We start from the raw sequence: 22749 nt of genomic DNA, 5'->3' as shown, positions 1-22749 counted from the left end.
GAGAGTAAGCTAGCAAGAGACATAAACATACGCTGTAAACATTTCTCCAGGTATGCAAATTGGAAGAGATTAGTAAGTAAACTTGGGCCTTTGAGAAGCAGATGGGTGAAACTAAAATGGGGAATAAGGGAATGACAGAAACAATAAACAAATACTTAGCATCTGTCTTCATAGTTGAAGACAAAAAAGAAATTCTAATAATGGTATTGTATTCAAGAAAAGCGTTTCCAGCTCAAAGGCTGAATTAAAATATAATTCACATCAAAAAAATCCTATGAAGGCTAATAATCAGGTTCAAAACACACAAACATTTAACAATCATGTAGTAACAAAAATAAACAAGTTCAACAGGTAAAAGGGAAGAGTTGAACAGGATATTAAAAGGGTAAAGCTAACTTAAAATTATATTAAAACAAAAGATCAACATTCCATTTCTATATTACAATCACTGAAGTATATATAAATTTCATCACTTTAAGTACTTAATTGATGATCCTAACCATGTAAGGAATCCAGTTATATCTGTACCTTTTAATCCTGCACCTTGCAAGGTTGAATTTAGTCAAACTACCGAGTTGCCTTTTGAAATTGGGTAATTTGCATAAGGGAGTTTTTTGAACGTTGCACAAATATTAATCCCACCTGTTCGTAGAGTTTTGAGCTTTGCAACATGAATGACTGGCACTGAGGGCATAAGGTTAATCTCAGTGCGTGCTTTTATATTCTTCTGATCTGGGTGGTTTGCAAGTGTATGAGGCTAGGATGCCACAAAGGAACAGCGTATTCAACCAAGGGACAGACGTAGCCAGTGTAGATCGACAACAGGTCACAGACAGGGTGTCTGAAAGGGATGAGGGATGAGGGATCTGAGGGTGAACATTGTTTTTTTTTAAGCATATTGCCCATTTGCCTATCCCACTTCAAGTTGGCTTGAATGTGTATCTCCAGGATTTTCAAGCTTTCATCTCAGTGGGAGTGTAATTGCCTAACTGTCAAGGGATATGCACTCATGCCCACCAAAGTCCACTCACATGGCATTACATTTAGGCATTTAGTAATATTTAACAGCATATTGTTTTCCTCACACCATTCACTGAGAGCATCAAGAGTTTCTTGAACCTCATTGACCGTAGCCTTCATCTTGTCCACATATTTCCAGTATTTGAGGCCAGAAGAAGAGAAGGCATCATTAATGAGGAGAAGAATTGGCCCTAGCCGGATGCCCTGAGACACACCTGTATTTTGAACACTTTTGGATAGACATCCACAGTATCTGACACACTGAGTGCAGACAGTGAGGAAGTCAGCAATCCAGTGGACAAGAATCTCACATATATTTAAATTCATTAACTTCATAACCACAAATAAATAGCTAAGCCCGTCAAACAACTTTGAAAATATCTGTTGTAATAATGATTGAGGCTGTTCTAAGTTTATCTGCGGTTTTACAAAGCAAGTTCACAACCTCAACCAGGCAGTGAGTTGTTGAGTGTCCAGCCTGGCAACCAAACTGATGAACAGACAATTCAGGGATCGATGTCTGATAGGAACCAACTAATCATGAACTGCTCCGCAATCTTGGAGAAGCAGTCTGTCAAGGTGATGGGGCATAGTTTGTCCAGTGTTCCGGAAATAATGGAGAACCAAGGATCTGACGAGAATGAGGAACATAAAGAAATCAGTATATGTAAAAAAAGAGATACTGGAGAAATTAACGGGACTAAGTAGCAACAAATCCCCTGGACCTGACAACCTACATCCAGTGTGTTAAAAGAGGTAGCTGCAGAGATGGTGGGTGCAATGGTTTTGATGTTCCAGGATTCCTTAGATTCTAGAACAGTTGCCAAAGTTTGGAAGGTAGCAAGTATAACACTGCTATTTAGGAAAGGACGAAGGCAGAAAACTTGGAACTATAGGCAAGACAGCCTAACATCTGCAGAAGGCAAATTCTAGAACTGATTATTAGGGATGTGGGACAGTGCAGTTAGAAAATCATGATCTAATTAAGCAGAGTCAACAAATTTAATGAAAGAGAACTTGTGTTTGACAAATTTGTTGGAGAATTTTTGAGATTTAATTAATAAGATGGCTAAGAGGGGACCAGTGGAAGTAGTGTATTTGGATTTTTAAAAAGCATTTGATCAGGTCACCCCAAGGGATTAGGATACAAAATTAGGTTTCATGGAATTGGCAGTAATCTTTTGGCATGGATTCAGGATTGGTTAATGAACAGAAAATATAGAGTAGGAATAAACGGGACATTTTCGGTTTCACAGGTTGTAACTAGCGGGATACAGTACTTCGGCCTCAGCTATTTATAATCTATATTAATGTCTTAAATAAGCGGACTCAATATAACATATCCAAACTCATGATACAAAGTTAGGTGCGGAAGTAAGCAGTGAGGAGGATGCAAAGGAATTGCATAGGGATATAGACAGGTTGGGTGAGTGGGCAAGAACATAGCAAATGGAATACAATATGAAGTGTGGAGTTATCCATTTTGGTAAGAAAAATAAAAAAAGAATATTTTTTGAATGGTGAGGGACTGGGAAATGTTTCCATTTCGAGGGACCAGGGTGCCCTTGTACAAAGAATCACAGAATGTTAATATGCAGGTGCAGCATATAAATCGGAAAGTAAGTTGTATGTTAGTTTTTGATACAGTGGGATTTGAGTATAAGAGTAATAGAGATTCAGTACGATTATACAAGGCATTAATGAGGTCACACCTAGAGTACTGTGTGCTATCTTGGTTTCCTTAGCATAGAATCATAGAACACTATAGCACAGAAAACAGCCATTCTGCCCTTCTAGTCCATGCCGAAATATTATTCCGCTAGTCCCATTGATCTACACCTAGTCCATAACCCTCCAGACCTCTCCCATCCATGTACCTATCTAATTTATTCTTAAAACTTAAGAATGAGCCCGCATTTACCAGGTCAGATGGTAGCTCATTCCACACTCTCACCACTTTCTGAGTGAAGAAGTTCCCCCTAAACCTTTCCCCTTTCATCCTAAAGCAATGTCCTCTCGTGTTTATTTCTCCTAATCTAAGTGGAAAGAGCCTACTCTCATTTACTCTGTCTATACCACTCATAATTTTGGAAACTTCTATCATATCTCCCCTCATTCTTCTATGCTCCAAGGAATAAAGTCTTAACCTGTTTAATCTTTCCCTGTAACTCAACTCCTTAAGACCTGGCAACATCCTAGTAAATCTTCTCTGCACTCTCTCAATCTTACTGATATCCTTCCTGTAGTTAGGCGACCAGAACTGAACACAATACTCCAAAGTTGGCCTCACCAATGTCTTATACAACCTCACCATAACATCCCAACTCCTGTACTCAATACTTTGGTTTATGAAGGCCAGTATGCCAAAAGCTTTCTTTACAACCTTGTCTACCTGTGACGCCACTTTCAGGGAACTATGTATCTGACCTCCCAGATCCCTTTGTTCCTCCGCATTCCTCAGTGCCCTACCATTTACTGTGTATGTCCTACCTTGGGTTTGACCTTCCAAAATGTAACACCTCACACTTTTCTGCATTAAATTCGATCTGCCATTTTCTGGTCCATTTTTCCAGTTGGTCCAGATCTCTCTGCAAGCTTTGAAAGCCTTCCTCGCTGTCCGCAACACTTCCAATCTTAGTGGCATCAGCAAACTTGCTGATCCAATTCGCCACATTATCATCCAAATCATTGATATAGACAACAAACAACAATGGTCCCAGCACAGATCCCTGAGGCCCACCACTAGTCTAAGACCTCCAGTCTGAGAAGCAATCATCCACTACCACACTCTGTCTTCTCCCACACAGCCAATTTCGAATCCAGTTTACAACCTCTCCATGGATACCAAGTGTCTGAACCTTCTGAACTAACCTCCCGTGTGGGGCCTTGTCAAAGGCCTTACTAAAGTTCATGCAGACAACATCCACAGCCTTTCCTTCATTTACTTTCTTGGTAACCTCCTCGAAAAACTCTACAACTCTATCACGCACAAAGTCATGCTGACTATCCTTAATCAGCCCTTGGCTGTCCAAATAATTATATATCCAATCTCTCAGAACACCTTCCAATAATTTACCTACTACTGACGTCAGGCTCACTGGCCTGTAATTACCTGGTTTACTTTTGGAGCATTTTTTAAACAACGGAACAACATGAGCTACCCTCCAATCCTCTGGCACCTCACCCATGGCTAAGGACATTTTAAATATTTCTGCCAGGGCCCCTGCAACTTCTACACTAGTCTCCCTCAAGGTCCAAGGGAATATCATGTCAGGCCCGGGGGATTTATCTACCTTTATTCGCTGTAAGGCAGCAAGCACCTCCTCCTCTTTAATCTCTATAAGTTCCATGAAACTACTGCTTGTTTCCCTTCCTTCCTTATACACTATGCCAGTTTCCTGAGTAAATACTGATGCAAAAAAACTGTTTAAGATCTCCCCCATCTCGTGAGGCGCCACACATAGACGACCACTCTGATCTTCAAGGGGACCAATTGTGTCCCTTACTATCCTTTTATTCTTAATATACTTGTAGAAACCCTTCGGGTTTACCTTCACATTATCTTCCAAAGCAACCTCATGTCTTCTTTTTGCCTTCCTGATTTCCTTCTTTAGTATTTTCTTACATTTTCTTTTCTCTACAAGTACCTCATTTGCTTCTTGTTGCCTATACCTGCTATACACCTCTCTCTTTTTCTTAACCAGATCGCCAATATCCCTTGAAAACCAAGGTTCCCTATGCCTGTTAACTTAGCCTTTAATCCTGACAGGAACATGCAAACTTTGCACTCTCAAAATTTCGCCTTTGAATGCCTTCTACTTACTGAACACATCCTTGCCAGAAAACAACTTATGCCAATCCACTCTTCTTAGGTCCTTTCTCATTTCCACAAATTGGCCTTTCTCCAAATTAGAATCTCAACTCGAGGACCAGACCTATCCTTATGCATAATTAACTTAAAACTAATGACATTTTGGTCAATGGACCCAAAATGTTCGCCTACACATACTTCTGTCACCTGACCTGTCTGGTTCCCTAATAGGAGATCAAATATTGCATCCTCTCTCGTTGGTATCTCTATATATTTATTTAGAAAACTTTCCTGAACACATTTGACAAACTCCAAGCCATCCAGCCCTTTTACAGTATGGGAATCCCAGTCAATATGTGGAAAGTTAAAATCTCCTACTATCACAACTTTCTGTTTCTTACTATCTCTCTACAGATTTGCTCCTCCAATTCTCTCTGACTATTGGGCGGTCTATAATACAACCCTATTAGTGTGGTCACACCTTTCCCATTCCTCAGCAAGGAAAGCACATACCTGCCATCGTGGAAGTGTTCAGTAGACTGGTCCCTTGGATGAACGGATTGTCCTACCAAGAGAAATTGAGTAGAGTAGACCTATAAACCCTGAAGCAGTGACCTGCTGCTGTTTTAAATCCCCCCCCCACCCCCCCACCACCCCACTGATGTTGGAAGTTCTGTCCCCTTTAGTTCTGCTTGAGAAAGAAGGTAAGGAAATGAACAGCTATGATGCAGTGGATGTAGAATGTAATTGAAATAGGTATATACATCCATATGAGGAGATGAGGAAGTAATTGTACAAACTGACCACAATGAGCATAATTTGCCAATGTCACATGACACTCCATTCAAAGTAACAGGCAGGCGAATTACTGGTTCATTTCAATGGTTCAATTCTTCTTAAGTCAGAGTGACATGCCAAACACATGCACAAAAACATAGAGGCATCAAAATTCTTTGATGTTTCTATAAGCCTCCTCTCATAATTTCAGTCAGACCCCTCTCATTGAGTATACAAATTGCAGCAGGGTCGGCAGTGCAGAGCATCAGCTCAATACTGCACAGTGGTTCTCAAACTGGTGTACCAGACCTGCACAAACCTTCTGGTGGTTCGTGATGTAGGGTCAGCCATGTTCAAGAGTAAGCTAATGAGTTGCATGTTCTGCTCTCCCCTGGCTCTTCTTATGCTCTCTCCATGCTCTGCTCCCCCTAAGCTCCTGCTCTCTCCAGGCTCTGCTCCCTCTGAGCTCCTGCTCTCTCCAGGCTCTGCTCCCCCTGAGCTCCTGCTCTCTCCAGGCTCTGCTCCCCCTGAGCTCCTGCTCTCTCCAGGCTCTGCACTCAGTGTTCCTGTTTTCTCTGGGCTCCTGTTTTCCCTGCGCTCTCCTCTCCCCAAACTCCTGGTCTCTCCATGCTCTGCACTCATAGTGCTCCTGTTTTCTCTGGGCTCCTGTTTTCCCTGCGCTCTCCTCTCCCCAAACTCCTGGTCTCTCCATGCTCTGCACTCATAGTGCTCCTGTTTTCTCTGGGCTCCTGTTTTCCCTGCGCTCTCCTCTCCCCAAACTCCTGGTCTCTCCATGCTCTGCTCTGCCTGTGATTTTGCTCTCTTTGCAATCCTGCTCTCTCCAGGTTCCTGCTTTCTCCACACTTTCTCCCCATGCTCCTGCTTTTTCCTTGTTGTGCTGTCCCAGCGCTCCTGCTCTCTCCTTTCTGCCTTAGTTCTTTCTCTGTGCTCTGCGCACCTCGGACTTCTGTTCTTGCCGTGCATCTGCCAAGGATAGAGAGACTCCATGGTGAGACACAGGGACACCCAGCTCTGTGCGTTCTGCACTTACGTAACTGTTTTATAAAAAGCATTATCAGATACTATTTAAAAGAAATACTTTTGCATTATGAATATAATGAGGTACTATAATTTAGATGGTGGGTCAATGAATACTTAACCATTCGTAAAGGGGTCCTTCAAACAAAAAAGTTTTGACAACCATTGTTCTAGCAGTAAATCTTTTCAGATCTCACTTGGAAACAAATGAGTATATCCTAATATTACTTTAAAAGTAAATTGCTGAAGTCTTACCAAGGTGAATGAGATATTGTATTGTCAAGAGGATCATGTTTTCCACCGTTAGGATTTGGCTGTTGGAGATTCCCAGCTGTTCTAGCTCAATTGAAGTCAGCTGTGGAAACTTGTAACAATTCACGAGTAGAGGACTTACTATAATATCACCAACGTTGCCGTAAAAATATGGTAAAGTGCCATAACCTGCAAAACACAAGAAATATTTCAATCTTGCCTTAATTCCCAAGATCGAACCTATATTGTCTAGGTTAGGGCACATCACAAAAATACATTGTCATGATCTAGAGGGAGGCGATTAATTTTTAAAAAGAAATTCAATCTCCCACTTATTAATTGAAAGAGGTACACCACAAAGTTTCATATTTTAAACAAAAACTTTCACTATACCAGAATTAAACAAAGCAAGTACTATTAATATATACATTTTGTAAACCCTTAGATTTTAAACCTGAAAATCTCAACCACTTCCCGTTCTGTTTTCAATTCTGCCCCAAGAATTCCCCTATACTTTCTAGGATCTTGAGGGTGCTTTCACTTCTCCTGGGACCAAACCAAGATGCGCCACAGCTCTCAGCAATTCACTTTGATTCTCCTCAGTTTCCCAAACTGACACTTATTCATCCAGAGTTCACTCTCTCTGCGAGGATTCCACTGCCGATCTCTTCCACGAGCTTTACCAGGCAGATCTGACAATATTAAATCCTCATTATTTTGGACTTTTCATTCTGATAAACCCAAAATGCAAAAGAATATCTCCCCGTATACCTATCTCCATAGCAACATGTAACATCCAGGATGCTCCCAACAGAAATGTAGATTAATTATCTTTTACCTTCAAAATAACCCTTTGATTCTGGGATCCACGTGAATAATTTATATCTCTAATGGTCCTTTTACAAGACTTACTGGTTCTATCAAGAAATCCATTGTTTACAAGTTCCTTTTAGCTTCTTTGATCTGAGGGAACTACATGAATAATTGAAACCTCCCTGGTTTATAGTCCAACTTCAAAGCATTAAGACAAACTGGTTCCACCTGATAGATCCAAAGTAGCCATAATAATACTGTGCAAATACCTTTTAGTATCATCCCAACAACACAATAAAACTTTTCCTTTGAACTGTGATTACTCCAGGTCTGTTAGAATTGAACTTACTCTAGAGCTGTTCACCACTTTCTCAATCAGGTGTTTCCATTTACCTACAGTATTTAAAACTCAATTCCTAAAACTAAAAGTTATACCTGTAAAACACGTGAATTCTGAAATTAAACATTTTCACAACAATAGGTTTTCAAATAGTCGTTTGGAGTCCAGAACTTGAGTATTGCTGAAAAATGGCATTTTGTTGAAGCTTTTCTTTTTCCACTCATCAGGACAATTGCAAGAATACCAATGTCAGGGGAATCAACAACTTTCTACTGTATGAGAAGAGAGTGCTGATTGGTTGTAAAGCGGACTCTGATTGGCTATGGAGAATGCACCAGTTAATGGTGACTGACAATTAAATGCAAGCATTGTTTGAAATTTAAACCAGGCAACTTAACTCTATTTGGTCAAGGCATTGCTCTGAGGCATGAACTAGCAAATGGCTGTCACTTATTTTGTTTTGGCTGAAACAGGCGCAATGCATGTACATGCTCTTTCTGTCTGCAAAGAGCAGGGCCCTGTGTTTGAATGGTTTCATCCATTCCGCCAGGGTTACACACTCTTCTCATCACTCACAAATCCATTACCCATCCACAGGGATCTCACATTTCAAGGGACAACACCACTAACTCTCACACAGACCCTCATATCCATCAGGCTCATATCCTCTCAAGCTTGTGTCTTCATCCTGTCCATGGCTCCACTCACCACACAAACATTCTACGCAGTGCAGTGTGTCCTGCTCACACTCTCTCCATCTGTTTTCATGCAGGAGAAGCTGGCTCACATCAGCAGGAAGAGGTCCCAGACCAGGGGTGGAGTGGCCCATTTCAGGCCCCTCACTCACTTTGAGGAGTGTGCCATTGTGCTGACTGGTGAGAACAAGCGCCGTGCCTGCGGTGACAGTGAGGTCGGAGGTGAACACCCTCATGAGGATCCTGCACCACATCAACCCTCTCTCAACAAAACTGTGAGTGCTCTCTCTCCTGCTTTTGACTTTGCTGCCATGCACTACTTATCTCTTCTTTGATTCACAGGGAGCTCTGCCAAGTGACCGACACCCTCAGGCAGCAAGTCCCTCAGCTCCATTCAGGTCCTCACCTCCAGCCAAAAGGACGCTTCCTCCAATGAAGAGTTGGAAATAAGCAGCCTGGAAGACCAGTCACAGTGATTATCCACATCCTCCACCAGCGCAGAAACACACATCTCGGTGGGACCTTAATCCAGAGCAGGCTCAGGTTCACAATCTGGTGGTCACCGCACAGACACATGTCTGCAGTAGGAGGAGGGAGGTTCAGCCAAGCTCCCTGGCACTTGGATGACTGCTGGGGAAGAGGCATCTGTCAGGTCAGAGTCAGGTGACAAGCCTCTGGAGTTGGCCTTCCAACTCATCCTGGAGAGTCAGCAGAAGGCGGGAGAACATTATGCAGAACTGTTGGAAGCCCTCAACAGAGCAGCACGTGGGTTGGAGGAGTGCATCTGCCTGCTCTCTGATGAAGTGGTGCCCATACGTATGTGTAGGGAGGTCTCCATGGGGAGGATGGTGGACACCTTGGAGACCCTGGTCCAGCAGAACACAGATGTGTGCAGGCCTGCACTCCATCACAGGAGCCATGGATGAGTTCCTGCAGTGGCAATGCGAGAGGGAAACGGGTCGCCTCGACGTCCCTCCAGGTGCTCCTACCCTTCAAGGAGTCAGGCCAGGGCACCCAAAGGGAGGATTGGCAGTTGAACACTCCTGGGTTATCGACTCAGTAATCTCAGAGGCTGTCTGCTCCCTCCGAGTCCCCTTTGCCTGTGAGCCCCTCATCCTCGTCCTCTGTCACCGCAGAGGGGGCAGCTGGCCAATGAGTGATTCTGGGGGGGAGAAGTGTGTGTGTATGTGGCAGGGCCTGTTGGAGCCTCATACAGGCACTCTCCCACTCATGTGAACCCTTTCCATGTCACACTTATCTCACTGTCCTGAGCATTTTCAATACTGCCTGCTGGGGTTTACTTTCAATTGTCCATCTGAGTTGACCTGCATCTCCACCCACCGAATGATCACACACCCATGCAGAACCTGATCTTACCCACCACGACTCTCATTTCACTTTTGATTTAGACAGCAAGGTCGTGATTCAGCTTTTTGTGCGCATCCTGTCTTTTCCCCTCCCCCTGCCACCCATTTCCTTTCCCCCATCACTGTTGGCTCCCTTGGCATCACCTTGCACCTCCCCTCCATGACCAACCAACCATAACCCTCTTCCTTTGGGAATGTCCAGGTGGACGTGCACATTCCCTTCCTTCCCGAAAATCCCACCCCCATTCACCTCCCCAAGTTCCTTCTTCCCACCCCCAGAGTCCGTGTCTGCCTCCGAAACCTCATCTACTACCCTCACCATCCCTTCTACCATTAGCGCCTCACTCTGCAACCGGTCATTCTCACCATTCACTCGTACCACACCCACTCTCAGTTCACTCCCCAGGAGGCTGTCATGGACTCATCATGGACCTCACTTGCATGTTCACCTGGATATTCCTCCCTCCAGACCCCTTCTCCCCAGAACCCCTTCCCCCTTGGAACTCCTTTCCTCCCACCCCCAGACTCACCCCCGGCCTTAGCTCTCCCCATCCCCCCCAGACGCGCCCCACTGCTTCGTCCTTCCCCGTTCCTAACTCATTCATATACCCTTCCTTCTTCCGCAAAGTTTAGTGGTATCCCTTTCCTGACTCCTTCCTCCACCCTTACATCTTCCTCCAGCCTTACACCCTCCCGTCTCCGTATCCCTTCCTCCCCCGGCACTCCCTCCCCTCACCACACACCTTTCTCCGCACCCCTGGTCTCCCTCCCCTCTCCACACTCCTTCCGCCCCACACATTCCACACCCCTTACACCTACCTCCCCAACTGCCGTCTTCTCCCGTTACCCCCTCCATCACCCCTCCCAACCTCACCCCATCCTGACACCTTCATTCCCCATTCCCAACCTCCCCCCATCCTGACACCAATCCTAAGCCTTCCTCTCCCACCCACTGGGATCTCTCTCTCAAACACAGCTGGACATTCCTCTCCAACCCCATGACAATGATCCGTTGTGAGCAGACCCTCAACAGTGGCTTGCCAACTTCCATGCGACTCCACCCAGCATGCCATGGACATTCCTCCAGTGTGCCATTGCTGTTAGGCTCCAGCATTTTCTGCTCCTCTGATATCTGCAACATGAGCAAGGTCCTGGCGGTCAGTCCCGACTTCTGCATGTCACACTTGTCAAGATGTGTTCTGTTCCAGTGTGCAATCACGCTGACGTGGGCGGTGGGAGTGGGGGTGGGGAAATGACTCCGGCGGGCTGACTTTATAATGATACGTTGATGTATTACAATGAGGCTTCCGACGTCCAATGGCAGAGAACACAGCCCGTCATTGACGGGCTGAGTGGACGATTGCAAACTGCTTTCACAATGTTGTGAAACTGATTTCTGGCCTTCTCACCATATTGTCCGCTCATGCCACTGAGCATGCCCAACGCCAGCGGGCACAGAAAATTCTGCCCTGTGTTTTGAGTTTTGCAAGCACAGGCTGGTTGGGCACAGTCTGTGCCTTGCCCGTTGCGAACAGCAACAGTGACGTGCTGCTTGATATGATCTGCCATTCTTTGGGATGCATGGCCTTCATACCTAGCATCACACTGGCACTAAAATTCATATACCACATTGCTCATTTGTCTGATAGGCACAACATCTTTTTGGTTTGATGACAGCTTCCTGTTATTGGGGATGTCTTGTGTTGTTACTGCATAGTAGCAGCATGAAACAGCTAGCTTCATCTGTTGCTCAAATTTTTGAGACACTTTGCCCTTTCAGGGAGATCTGAGGTAGACTGGGCACTTTTCAGGGCTGAAAGTGAGGGTCTGAGGCCCCTTCATGAGTTTGTGAGATATACAGCATGAAATAATCTGATCAGGGTAATCATATCAGACAAACTCAAGTGCAAGACAAACAACTTCGGCAAAATGTCTTTTTTCAGCAATAGTCAAAAATGTTTTCAAGCAGAAATATTTTGAATAATATGCACTGGTTAACCTTCGAAAGAAGACAGATTTATTCGACTTTTTTGTTATTAAATCAAAAGAAAAATAGTTACATATTCAAAAGGTAAATGGGCTGTGTGATACTGACCAGGAGATCAGGAAGCCCCTGTGTTAATCCCTGTCCGAAGGAGCTATAGCTAATCTCAGCTATCAGAGTGATGGGGTGTTACACTTGGTCTCAAAGTCCTTGCGATAGAAGAGCAAAAATAAACTAAATCAAGGTTGCTGCCCCTGATCATGATCAGTAACTTCAGCTGGATGCTTAGGTGGTAAGTGTGATAAGTTTCGGGTCTGCACTAGATATTTTCTCTGGTTAACCATCACTCTTCTCACCCAATAAATAAAATTTAGGTCACTTGCAATCAGCAACAACTGCTCAAAATCTAGATGCGCAATAAACCGTACAGGGAGTGGGAGGTATAACAATGAGATCATGTGCTACATGAGCTAGATACCGTTTCTCACTTGGACAATCCTAAACCTCCAAAAGATGGACTTTCACAATGATATACAAGGTCAAAGTTGAGGCCTCAAATTAGTTTATTTAAAAGTTATTAAGCCGTAAGTGAAAGGATAAAGAAATATTTGAAATATAACAGTATAACTTTATCCTGTATCCCTCCTTATAACAAATAAATATATGCCATACAAGCAGACTTGGACAATCATATAATTCTCACTGTGTTAGAAAAGGAAAGGAAAAAAATCAATTTTAAAAAATACACAGTAAAGACAAATACGCCAAGTATAAGATGACACAGTGGTATATGCTTGTTCTGAAATCAAACATGGGGAGATGTTTACAGATAGCACAGATAATTTTTGAGCTAATTACTGAAGCGTAGCTGGACTTTCTGTTTTATCATTCCACAAAAACTAAATCAGTAACTTTCATTCAACAAGCTCTTTGTTCAGGAAACATGATATTAACAGATAGTTCAACAGTGCTACGATGGATTAAAGGGCCCCAATTTCCTGTTATGTGTGGCTGGCAGGCAATGGTCCTTACTGCTGCTCAGTAAATTGCCCCTAATTATTATACAATGGAGTCCATCTCATTTTAACGTATTAAAATATTTTAACAAATCTTAACATGCAATTAATATTAAGTAGTAATTAAGTAGTGATGCCATAACTGTTAGATCAGGAACAGCAGAAAAACTACATACCTATAAGAATAACAGGTCTCACTCCAGAATTATTTAATAAGTTTTCAGGGATGATAACAGTTTCCCCTGCAGGGATTGCTTGTGGCTGCAAAACTCCAGCTGTCATTGACTGAAGAACAGGAATGGGTAGCAAAGCATCTATCAAGACAAATAACAAAGAAACACAGTATTTTTAATGTTGCTCAAATTTTTGATGTTAAAAAATAATTACAGCATAGGACATGATGGTTTCTGAAATATGTTACAAAGACAAGTAGCACAACTAAATTATACTGATAGGTTCTAAGTTCTGGGTCACAAACATTATCCATAAGCAAAACTTCCCCTGACAGCTCCATGCTTGCTTCAATTTGCCACAGTTTATGATACTGCCAAGTAATACAATGCATTATACAATTATAAAGTTACACAACACACAAGTTCAACATTAATTTTTCCTTAGTTCTGATGAAGAGTCATTTGGAATCGAAACGTTAACTGTGTTCCTCACCGCAGATGCTGTCAGACCTGCTGAGTTTTTCCAGGTATTTTTGTTTTTGTTTTGGATTTCCAGCATCCGCAGTTTTTTTGCTTTTATCAACATTAATCTGTAGTGTTTTTAGGGGAATTAAATGAAAACATACATTTGTCCCTCTGAAGTGTCAGTGGTTGGACCAGGGTGGCAGCATTACAGCATAAGCCACAAAGGGAAATCTGCTCTTGGAAATTTTGGCTTTATGGTAACAGTGTACCAGTTTACCATAGTACCACAGCATACTGTTGCTCAGCTGCCCATGTCTCACTGTATTAAAATTACAATTGATCTATCACACCTTTAAACTCCCAATCTCAGTCAGGTTGGTGTGGCAAGGCTGTTAAATTGGGAGGTCAGAGGAAGTGTAACTTCAGGGTAACTCTTCTCTATCTTGCAGCAATATTGGTAACGACCAGGGAATATAAGTTCTTAACACCCTCCCACTTGCTGACAGTGTGAGCTGCAGCAGGAAGGGCAGACACAACAACAACTTGGATTTATGTAGCACCTTTAATGTAGCCAGACATCTCAGGGGGCTTCACAGGAACATTATCAAACAAAATTTAACACTGAGTTACACGGGAGATATTAGGTCAGATGACCAAAATCTTGGTTGAAGAGGGAGGTTTTAAGGAACGTCTTGAAAGAGGGAAGTGAGGTGGGGATACAGAGAAATGTAGAGAGGGAATTCCAAGGCTTAGGGCCTAGGCAACTGAAGGCGTAGCTGCCAGTGATGGTGGAATTAAGATCAGGTGTGCAAGAGGCCAGAATTGGAGCAGCGCGGAGATCGCATAGAGTGTCGAGCTGAAGGAGGTTACAGAGATAGGGAGGAGTCAGGTCATGGAGGAATTTGAAAACTGAAATATAAATTTTAAAAAGGAGGAATTGCCAGAGCAAAATCCAGTGTGGGTCAGTGTGCACAGGGGTGATGGGTGAACGGCAATGAATGAGAGTTCGGAAACAGTGTTTTAGATTATTTCAAATTTATATAGAAGTGGAAGTTGTGAGCTGATTAGGAGGGGATTAGAATAGAGGTAATAAAGCCATGGATAAGTGTTTCAGCAGCAGACGAGCTGAGGCAGGGTTGGAGTTGGGCTAGGTTAAGGAGCTGTTCTTTGTCATCGAGCAGATATGTAGCTGGAAGCTCATCTTGGGTCCAATGCAACACCAAGGTTGAGAATAGTCTGGCTCAGCCTCAGACCATGACCAGGGAGAGGGATGGAATTGGTGGGTAAAACCAAAGACAATGACTTCCCAATATTTAGTTAAAGAAAATTTCTGTTCATCCAGCACTAGGTGCTGGACAAGCACTGTGACAAATCAAAGAGAGTGAAGGGGTTGACTGACTTGGTGGTGAGGTAGAGCTGGCTGTCACAGCGTACAGGTGGAATCCGATGCCAAGTTTCTGGATGATTGCACAAGGGGTAGCATGGAAATAAGAAGTAAGAGATACATCAATTTGCTCCTCAGTTATACAAAGAAGCAGCAATGAAAGAGCTCACTGATCAGACTGGGTGGGGGTTTTCAGACATTTCTTACCAGATCTTGTCACTGGTTGCACAGCTGGAACAGGGACTACTGCAGGTGCAGATATGGGAGAACCAGGAGACCAGCCACGATGACGTTTCTTTGGTGGTCCAGAGCTTGTCATGATGCCTGCAAGTAATGGAAGGAAGGACTTTTATTTCTTTAAAACAATAAACAAATATTTAAATTTCAGTACATAATCATTTTGAAAGTACCGCAATGAAGTTAATATTGTAGTTATAAAAAGAATCAATACGACTATTATGACTGTCCAACCTGAACAAATTCTTAAGGACAAAGGTGGGAGATAGAGGCATATGACAAAGATTATTATACAAAATAAACTATGTCCCACTCAGAAGTGATGTAACCGACCAGTGGTTAGCATCTTGCATTTGGTTTGTGTGTCCTTGGGTTGACGGAGGGAAAAAACAAAGTTCCCATTCCTTATAAGCAGCCAATTACTCCTGGTCAACAATACATTTGTGGAGATGTTCGATAAGGCCAGCATGGAGTTCAGCAGTTGTTGATATCCTAGTTAGCACTGCACAAATTCGAAAGTATGAGTTGTTATGGATACAACTGTTTTTCTTTCACGGAATGTGGATGTCACTGGCAAGGCCATTATTTGTTGCCCATTCCTAACTGCCCTTGAACTGAGAGGCTTGTTAGATTCAGCTACTATTCCTGACATTTGAGCACATATTCCTCATTGCCATACTGAGGGGATGTTCCAAGATGGTCAGAGGTGCTGTCTTTCAGAGGAGGTGTCAGCCCTCTCATATAGAGGTGGAACAGCAGCAGAGTTCTCCTTGTGGCCTGACCAACATCCATCTCTTAGCCAAAATCACAAAAGAAAATTATTTGATCACTTATCCCTATGCTATTTATGGGACCTTGCTGAAGGCTACTGGGAAAAAAAAATCAGGTAAAGTGCAAAATTAACTGTTGATGTGTCATTGGCCACTTTGTGCAATTGTGCAAGATGGATTTTAACCCCTCAATATCTTCTTCAGAGTATCTTTCCAACGTAGTTTAATAATCTACAAGATTTTTAGGTCCGTTAGTCTTTTGTTGGGAATTCTAGGGCCCCAATTTTAACTGGGAGATGGGAACATTGTATGCAAGGGCAGTAATGAGTGATAGAAAAACTTTGCAAGATGTGGAGGTCTGGTTGATTTTTAGGTGTTAGGTCCTCATTTCCACAGACCTTTGCAGGTGTACCTGCATGCTGCAATTTCCAGTCATTACCCAGCTACTATTTATCAAGCCTCAATGCACCTCTTCAAAGGAGACTGCATTCCATGAGGGCTAGCTTTCCAGCAACTGAGAAGGATTGTTGGAAATTGTTAATATGGCTGCAAAGAGAGGGAAGGTTGCCCAGGTTCACTGATGCATCACTGGAAGTCATGATAGATGCAGTGAAAGTCTGGGGGTGTGCTGTTCCCCAGAAGTGGGAAGAAACAATGTACCACCACAATCAATAAGGCCTTGTTCAGATGGCTATGAAAGTCAGTACTAGATATATGATGCCACCGAGCTCAAACCTGTAAAGGAAATGTTTCAGACCTCATTAAGTCAGGGAAGGTCATTACATCTCTTGTAATGTACTTGCTTTCACTCCACCTTTTCCTTCCACACCATTCACACTGTGTCTCACCACTGCATCACTTTCATCACCAATCACAATCATGCCATCTCTCATCCTCACTCTTAATATATGCTCATATCCCGCTCGCTTATCTCACTGCTAGCAGTAATGTCATACTCATCTCAGCTCCTCTTGGTTGTTCAACCTGCACCTTCTCTCAGAAAACCTCCTCAGTTCACACTGTAGCCACTTTCTGCAATTCACTAGTATCTGTCTGTGATTCTCCCTTTCACCTTTTGGGACAGGAAGGAGCTGCACAGGGTTCCACCTGTACTGGGATGGGACCCATGTTGTAGCAGAACAGGTAAATTAGGAGGTGGAAATGGCTTAAAATAATAAGATTGGTGAAGGAGGTGAAGCAGCCTAAATATTTACAAAACAGGGAAGGAGAACATAGGAAAGAATAAAGTAAGGGAGGACATTAATGGCAAGGGAATAAATAGTTCTAGAATAGGAGTTCAAAACGATGGTTAAACATAAAGGGCAGAATCGTCCCAGATTTGCACTAAGTGCAACCATGTTTTAACCGTCGGCCGCAATGGCACTTCTCAAGCTGTATTGTCCCAAGTCCCGCTGCATTAATTATGCATTCCTGGGAAACACACTACCTTCATGGCAGGCGGGCTTTCATTTGCCTGGCACACCATCACCTTGTCGCTTCCATAGCCGGGTACCACATTTAAAGTGCACCCGTGCGCACACCTCTCAGTGCTTCCAGCCCAACACTGCTGCATGGAAGACATGGCCCGGAAAGGCAAAAAGATTGCAGCCCCGCAGTTTAATGACACACCCCTTGAGTTCCTTTTGGACGCCATGGAGGTCCGCCATGATGGCCTCTACCCCCGCTCTGACCGCAGGAGGGGCAGCAACATCGCATGGACGGCAGTAGTAGTGGTCAGCGCCAATGCCCTGCAAAAGTGGATAGCTAACAAGTGCCACAACAGGGTGAATGGTTTCATCCGTTCTGCCAGGGTAACTCACTCTTCTCATCACTCTCAACTCACACACTCACAAACACATCACACATCTACAGGGACCTCACACCTCAAGGAACACCAGTAACTCTCACACACACCCTCACATCTCCATCAGGCTCATATCCTCTAGATATCGCATCCTCATCCCGTCCATGGCTCCGCTCACCACACAAACATTCCACACACTGCCATGTGTCTTGTTCACACTCTCTCCATCTGTTTTCATGCAGGAGAAGCTGGGTCACATCAGCAGGGAGAGGTCCCAGACCAGGGGTGGAGTGGCCCACCTTAGAACCCTCACTCACTTTGCGCTGACTGGTGAGGACGTGGGCCGTACCTCTGGCAATGGTTAGGTCAGCAGCAAACACCCTCATGAGGATCCTGCACTGTCATCCCTCTCTCAATGCAAATGTGAGTGCTCTCTCCTGCTTTTGGCTCTGCGGACATGCAATACTTATCTCCACTTTGGTTCACAGGGAGCTCTGCCAAGCGACTGACACCCTCAGCCAGCCAGTCCCTCAGCTCCATTTATGTCCTCACCTTCAGCCAAGAGGGTATCTTCTCCATGGAAGAGCTAGAAATAAGCAGCCTGGAAGACCAATAACAGCAATTATCCACACCCTCCACCAGCGCAGAGACACATCTCTTGGTGGGACCTAGATATAGAGCAGGTTCAGGTTCACAATCTGGTGGTCACCTCACGGACACATATCCGTAGCAGTTGGAGGCAGGTTTAGTCAAGTTTCCTGGTACTCGGAGGACTGCTGGGGAAGAGGCATCTGTCAGGTCTGAGTCAGATGAAGTGCTTCTGGATTTGGCCTTCCAACTCATGCTGGAGAGTCAGCAGGAGGTGGGGGCACATCACGCAGAGCTGTTGGAAGCCCTCAACAGTGGCACATGAGTTGGAGGAGTGCGTCCACCTGTTCTTTAATGAAGTGGTGTCCACGTGTGCACGTATGGAAGTCACCGTGGGGAGGATGGCGGATGCCATGGAGACCCTGGTCCAACAGAACACGGAGATGTGTGCAGACCTGCCTCCATCGTGGGAGCCATGGGTGAGTTCCTGCAGTGGCGACGTGCAAGGGAACGGGGCATCTCCATGTCCCCCCTTGTGCTCATTCCCCACCAGAAGTCAGGCCAGGGCTCTTAGAGAGCCAAAGGGAGGAGGAGCAGCAGCTGGACATTACTGGGTCATCCACTCAGGAATCTCAGAGGCTGTCCTCTCACTCCGAGTCCCCACTCCCTGTGAGCCCCTCAGCCTCGTCTTCTGTCACCGCAGAGAGCAGCTGGCCCACAGGAGGACAGCCAAAGCAAACTGGGGCCCCAAGGCCTCGGCTCTCCAGAGGACACATGCTGAAGGCAACAGGGCCAAACATTGCACAGGCTGGCTCCACCCCTGCTGCAGGTGTCAGGGCAGCAACTAGAAGTCTAAGGTGTTCAAAAGTTAAGAAATTCTGATCACAGTTGGTTGTGTTGGTGAACAAGTTCTGACATTTTACAATCTGGAAATATATTCACTCCCACTGAATAATGTGTAATGTTGTCTTTCAGCTTCATTGACAGGCTTCGCGAGTCCTCCCCCTACATCCGCCCCCCTGCATCCCACCCCCACCACCACCACCACCACCCCACCTGCAACAGACGGCCCATGAGTGATTCTGGAGAGAGAATTGTGCGTGTGGCAGGGCCTTTCGGAGCCTCGTGCAAGCACTCTCCCACACACACAGAGCGTTCCCCCATTACACTCATCTCAATGTCCTGAGCATTCTGAATGCTGCCGGCTGGGGTTTGCTTTCGGTTGTCTATCTGAGCTGAGCTGCATCTCTGCCCACCCAATGATCACACTCCCAAGCAGCACCTGATCTTGCCCACCGCAACTCTTGCTTCACTTTCGATTTACCCAGCATGGTAGTGCTACAGTTTTTCTTCAGCACCCCCATCTTTTCTCCTCTCCCAGTCACCCTTTCCCCCATCACTGTTAACCCCTGGTATCACCTTCTGCCTCCCCTCCGTGACCTACCAGCCACAACCCTTTCCTTTCAAGGATGTCCAGGTGAATGTGCACATTCCCTTCCTTCCCGAAAATCCCACCCCCACCCCCCCATCCACATTCACCTTTCCGACCTCGTCCTTCTCACTGCCAGGGTCCGTGTCTGCCTCTGAGTCCCCATCAACCACCATCACCGTCGCTTCTACTGAAATCGTCAAACCCTCACCCTCCCACCCTATCGCCTCACTCTGCCCTCAGTCATTCTCATCATTTGCTTATACCATGCTGTCCCTTAGTTCGCTCCCCAGGAGGCAGTCAAGGACTCATTAGAGCGTTCATCTGGGCATTCCCCCCTGCCTCCTTCCCCCCTTGGAACTCCTTTCCCCATCCCCCAAGACTCACTCCCCGGAACTCCTACCCCCCCAACCCGAACTCCACTCCCCTTGGTCCTCTCCCTGCCCCCCAACTGGACTGCCTCCCACTTAGTCCTGCTCCCTTCCTGACTCCTTCAGACACCTTTGTATCTTACCCCACCCTTACTCCTTTCCTCTCTGCACTCCCTCCTCCCCCTGGACTCCATCCTCTCTCTGTGCTCCTTCCTCCCCCTGGACCCCTTCCCCTCTCCGCACTCCTTCACCTTTCCAAACTCCTTCCTTTACACCTACCTGCCCAGTTGCTGTCTTCTCCCCCGTTATCCCCTCCTCTCCGCCCCCCCACCCTTACCCCCCGACACCTTTGTTCCCCACCTCCCTACCTCATCCTCGCCCACCCCCCCTCCCCTCACACACACACCACACCTCTTCCTCTCCCAAGCAATCCTAGACCTTCCTCTCCCACCCCTGGAACATCCTCCCCTCCCAAACACAGCTGTACCTTCATCTCTACCCCCTCAGCCATCATACAATGTGAGCAGACCCTCAATGGGACCTTTCCACCTTCCATAAGCTGCTTCACAACAGAGCTATGTCAATTAAAATCTACCAGCATGCCACGGACATTCCTCCAGTGTGCTGTTGCTGTCAGATTCCAGCATCTTCTGCTCATCGGATGTCCGCAATGTAAGCAAGGCCCTGGCGGTAAGTCCTGACTTCTGCACATCACACTTGTCAAGACGTGTTCTTCATTGGTGTATATTCCCACCGATGTGGGCAGACGATCCAGCTTGGGGAGATGATTCCGGCAGGGTGGCCTTATATGCAGGTGCATTACAATGAGGTTCCCGACATCTGACGATGGGAAACGCGGCCCGCCATTGACAGGCAAAGCGGACGATTGCAAACTGGTTTCACAATGTCATGAAATCAATTTTTGGCCTTCCTGCCATATTGTCCTCTCACGCCACCAAACAAGCCCGATACCAGCGAGCACAGAAAATTCCACCCAAAGTGAGAGAAAATCCTATTAAAATGAGTTAAAATGTCTAGACAGTAATATCCTCAATGTCCATAATAAAACAGGGGAGCTGGAGGCAATCATGCGTTGGGAGGAACCAGGCATAGTAGGGATTATTAAGACATGGCTACAGAAAAATCTGGACTGGGAAATAAACATTGCAGGGTCTAACATTTTAGAAAAGATAGAGAGGGAAAAGGGGAGGCAAAGCAGCTGTACTTAACTAGGATAACATAGGGAAGAATGTTTCACCCTGTTGAAGGGGGGTGGGGTGGGGAGTGCAGGAGCAGGCTCGTGCAGGCACGCCTCCAATCGGGGGTACAATGCCATTTTACGTGGGTAGGCCAATTAAGGCTCGCCCAGCGTGATGTCCACCAGGAAACGCTATGTGCAGGCTGGGGGGGTTCCCTTAGCTGAGATCTCCCTGAGGCAAAATACTGCCTCAGGGAGATCGGCGCCAAATTTAAAAATGGTCAATGCACAAAAATAAAATTTCCCTGACATGGCCCTCATGTGACACTGTCACGAGTTGGGACATGTCCATCACTTCTACACAAGCTTTTATTAAATTTTTAAAAACCTTCATGAAACCTCATCTCACCCATGGATGAGGTTTTTTGCTTTTTCTGAAGCCCGCCAGGACTCCCAGCCTGCCCGCCAACCTTAAGGTTGGATGGGCTGGTCCATTAACTACTTGAATTAGTTTTTAAATGGCCTCAATCGACTGTGGACAGATTGGCGGGGGCACAGCTGATTCGGCTGTGCCCCCACTGACCTGAAAACTGAAATGACACAGGGTGACATCGGGAGTTCCACCCGACATCATCCCACATTACTTTACATGTCAGCAAGCGGGCCCCCACCCCAACTCACCAACCTCAATATCCTGGCCATAATGGCAGTAGAATAAAGAGACACAGCTATTAGCAAGACAACATAGAATCTATATGGAGAGAGCTAAAATATAATAATCAATCACACTAATGGGTGTAGTCTATAGACCAGCTAATAACGAAAGGGAGGTAGAGGAAGAATATGGAAACAAATTGGGGAATTGAATAAAAAACCTAGAATAATAATTGTGGGGGTTTTCAGCTACCCTGTTATTAATTGGACAGAAGAGGTATGTAAAGGAGCTCAGGGAATGAGGTCCTGCAAAGTGTACAGGTCTCCTTTCTAATCCAGTATGTAAAGAGCCCAATAAGGGAAGGGTCACTATTAAATATATAATGGTGAATGAATCACAGCAAGAAAAGAAATAAAGGTAGGGGCAATCATGACCACAAACATATTTTAATATGCTGATAGAGAAGTAGGCCGGAAAACAGGTTAACGGATTGATGAAAAGCTGATTTGAGAGGCTAAGAACAGAACATGGGATGATAAAATGGTCAAACAACAATGGGAAA

The 22749-nt window shown here is 45.1% G+C and overlaps 1 protein-coding gene across 1 annotated transcript in view; it reads right to left on the bottom strand.

Annotated features, from left to right (window-relative positions):
- greb1l (GREB1 like retinoic acid receptor coactivator) overlaps positions 1 to 22749 on the bottom strand; it is a 237229-nt gene that overhangs the window by 108508 nt on the left and 105972 nt on the right. Inside the window, exons 9-11 of the mRNA XM_041188959.1 lie at positions 15343 to 15459; positions 13290 to 13427; positions 6902 to 7087 (exon numbers count right to left, since the gene is read on the bottom strand). Coding sequence (XP_041044893.1) covers positions 6902 to 7087; positions 13290 to 13427; positions 15343 to 15459 — 441 coding nt within the window. The remainder of the gene's footprint in view (positions 1 to 6901; positions 7088 to 13289; positions 13428 to 15342; positions 15460 to 22749) is intronic.

The sequence above is a fragment of the Carcharodon carcharias genome, chromosome 6, assembly GCF_017639515.1.
Source record: "Carcharodon carcharias isolate sCarCar2 chromosome 6, sCarCar2.pri, whole genome shotgun sequence".
Lineage (NCBI taxonomy): Eukaryota > Metazoa > Chordata > Chondrichthyes > Lamniformes > Lamnidae > Carcharodon > Carcharodon carcharias.
This window is presented reverse-complemented; position numbering and strand designations above follow the sequence as displayed.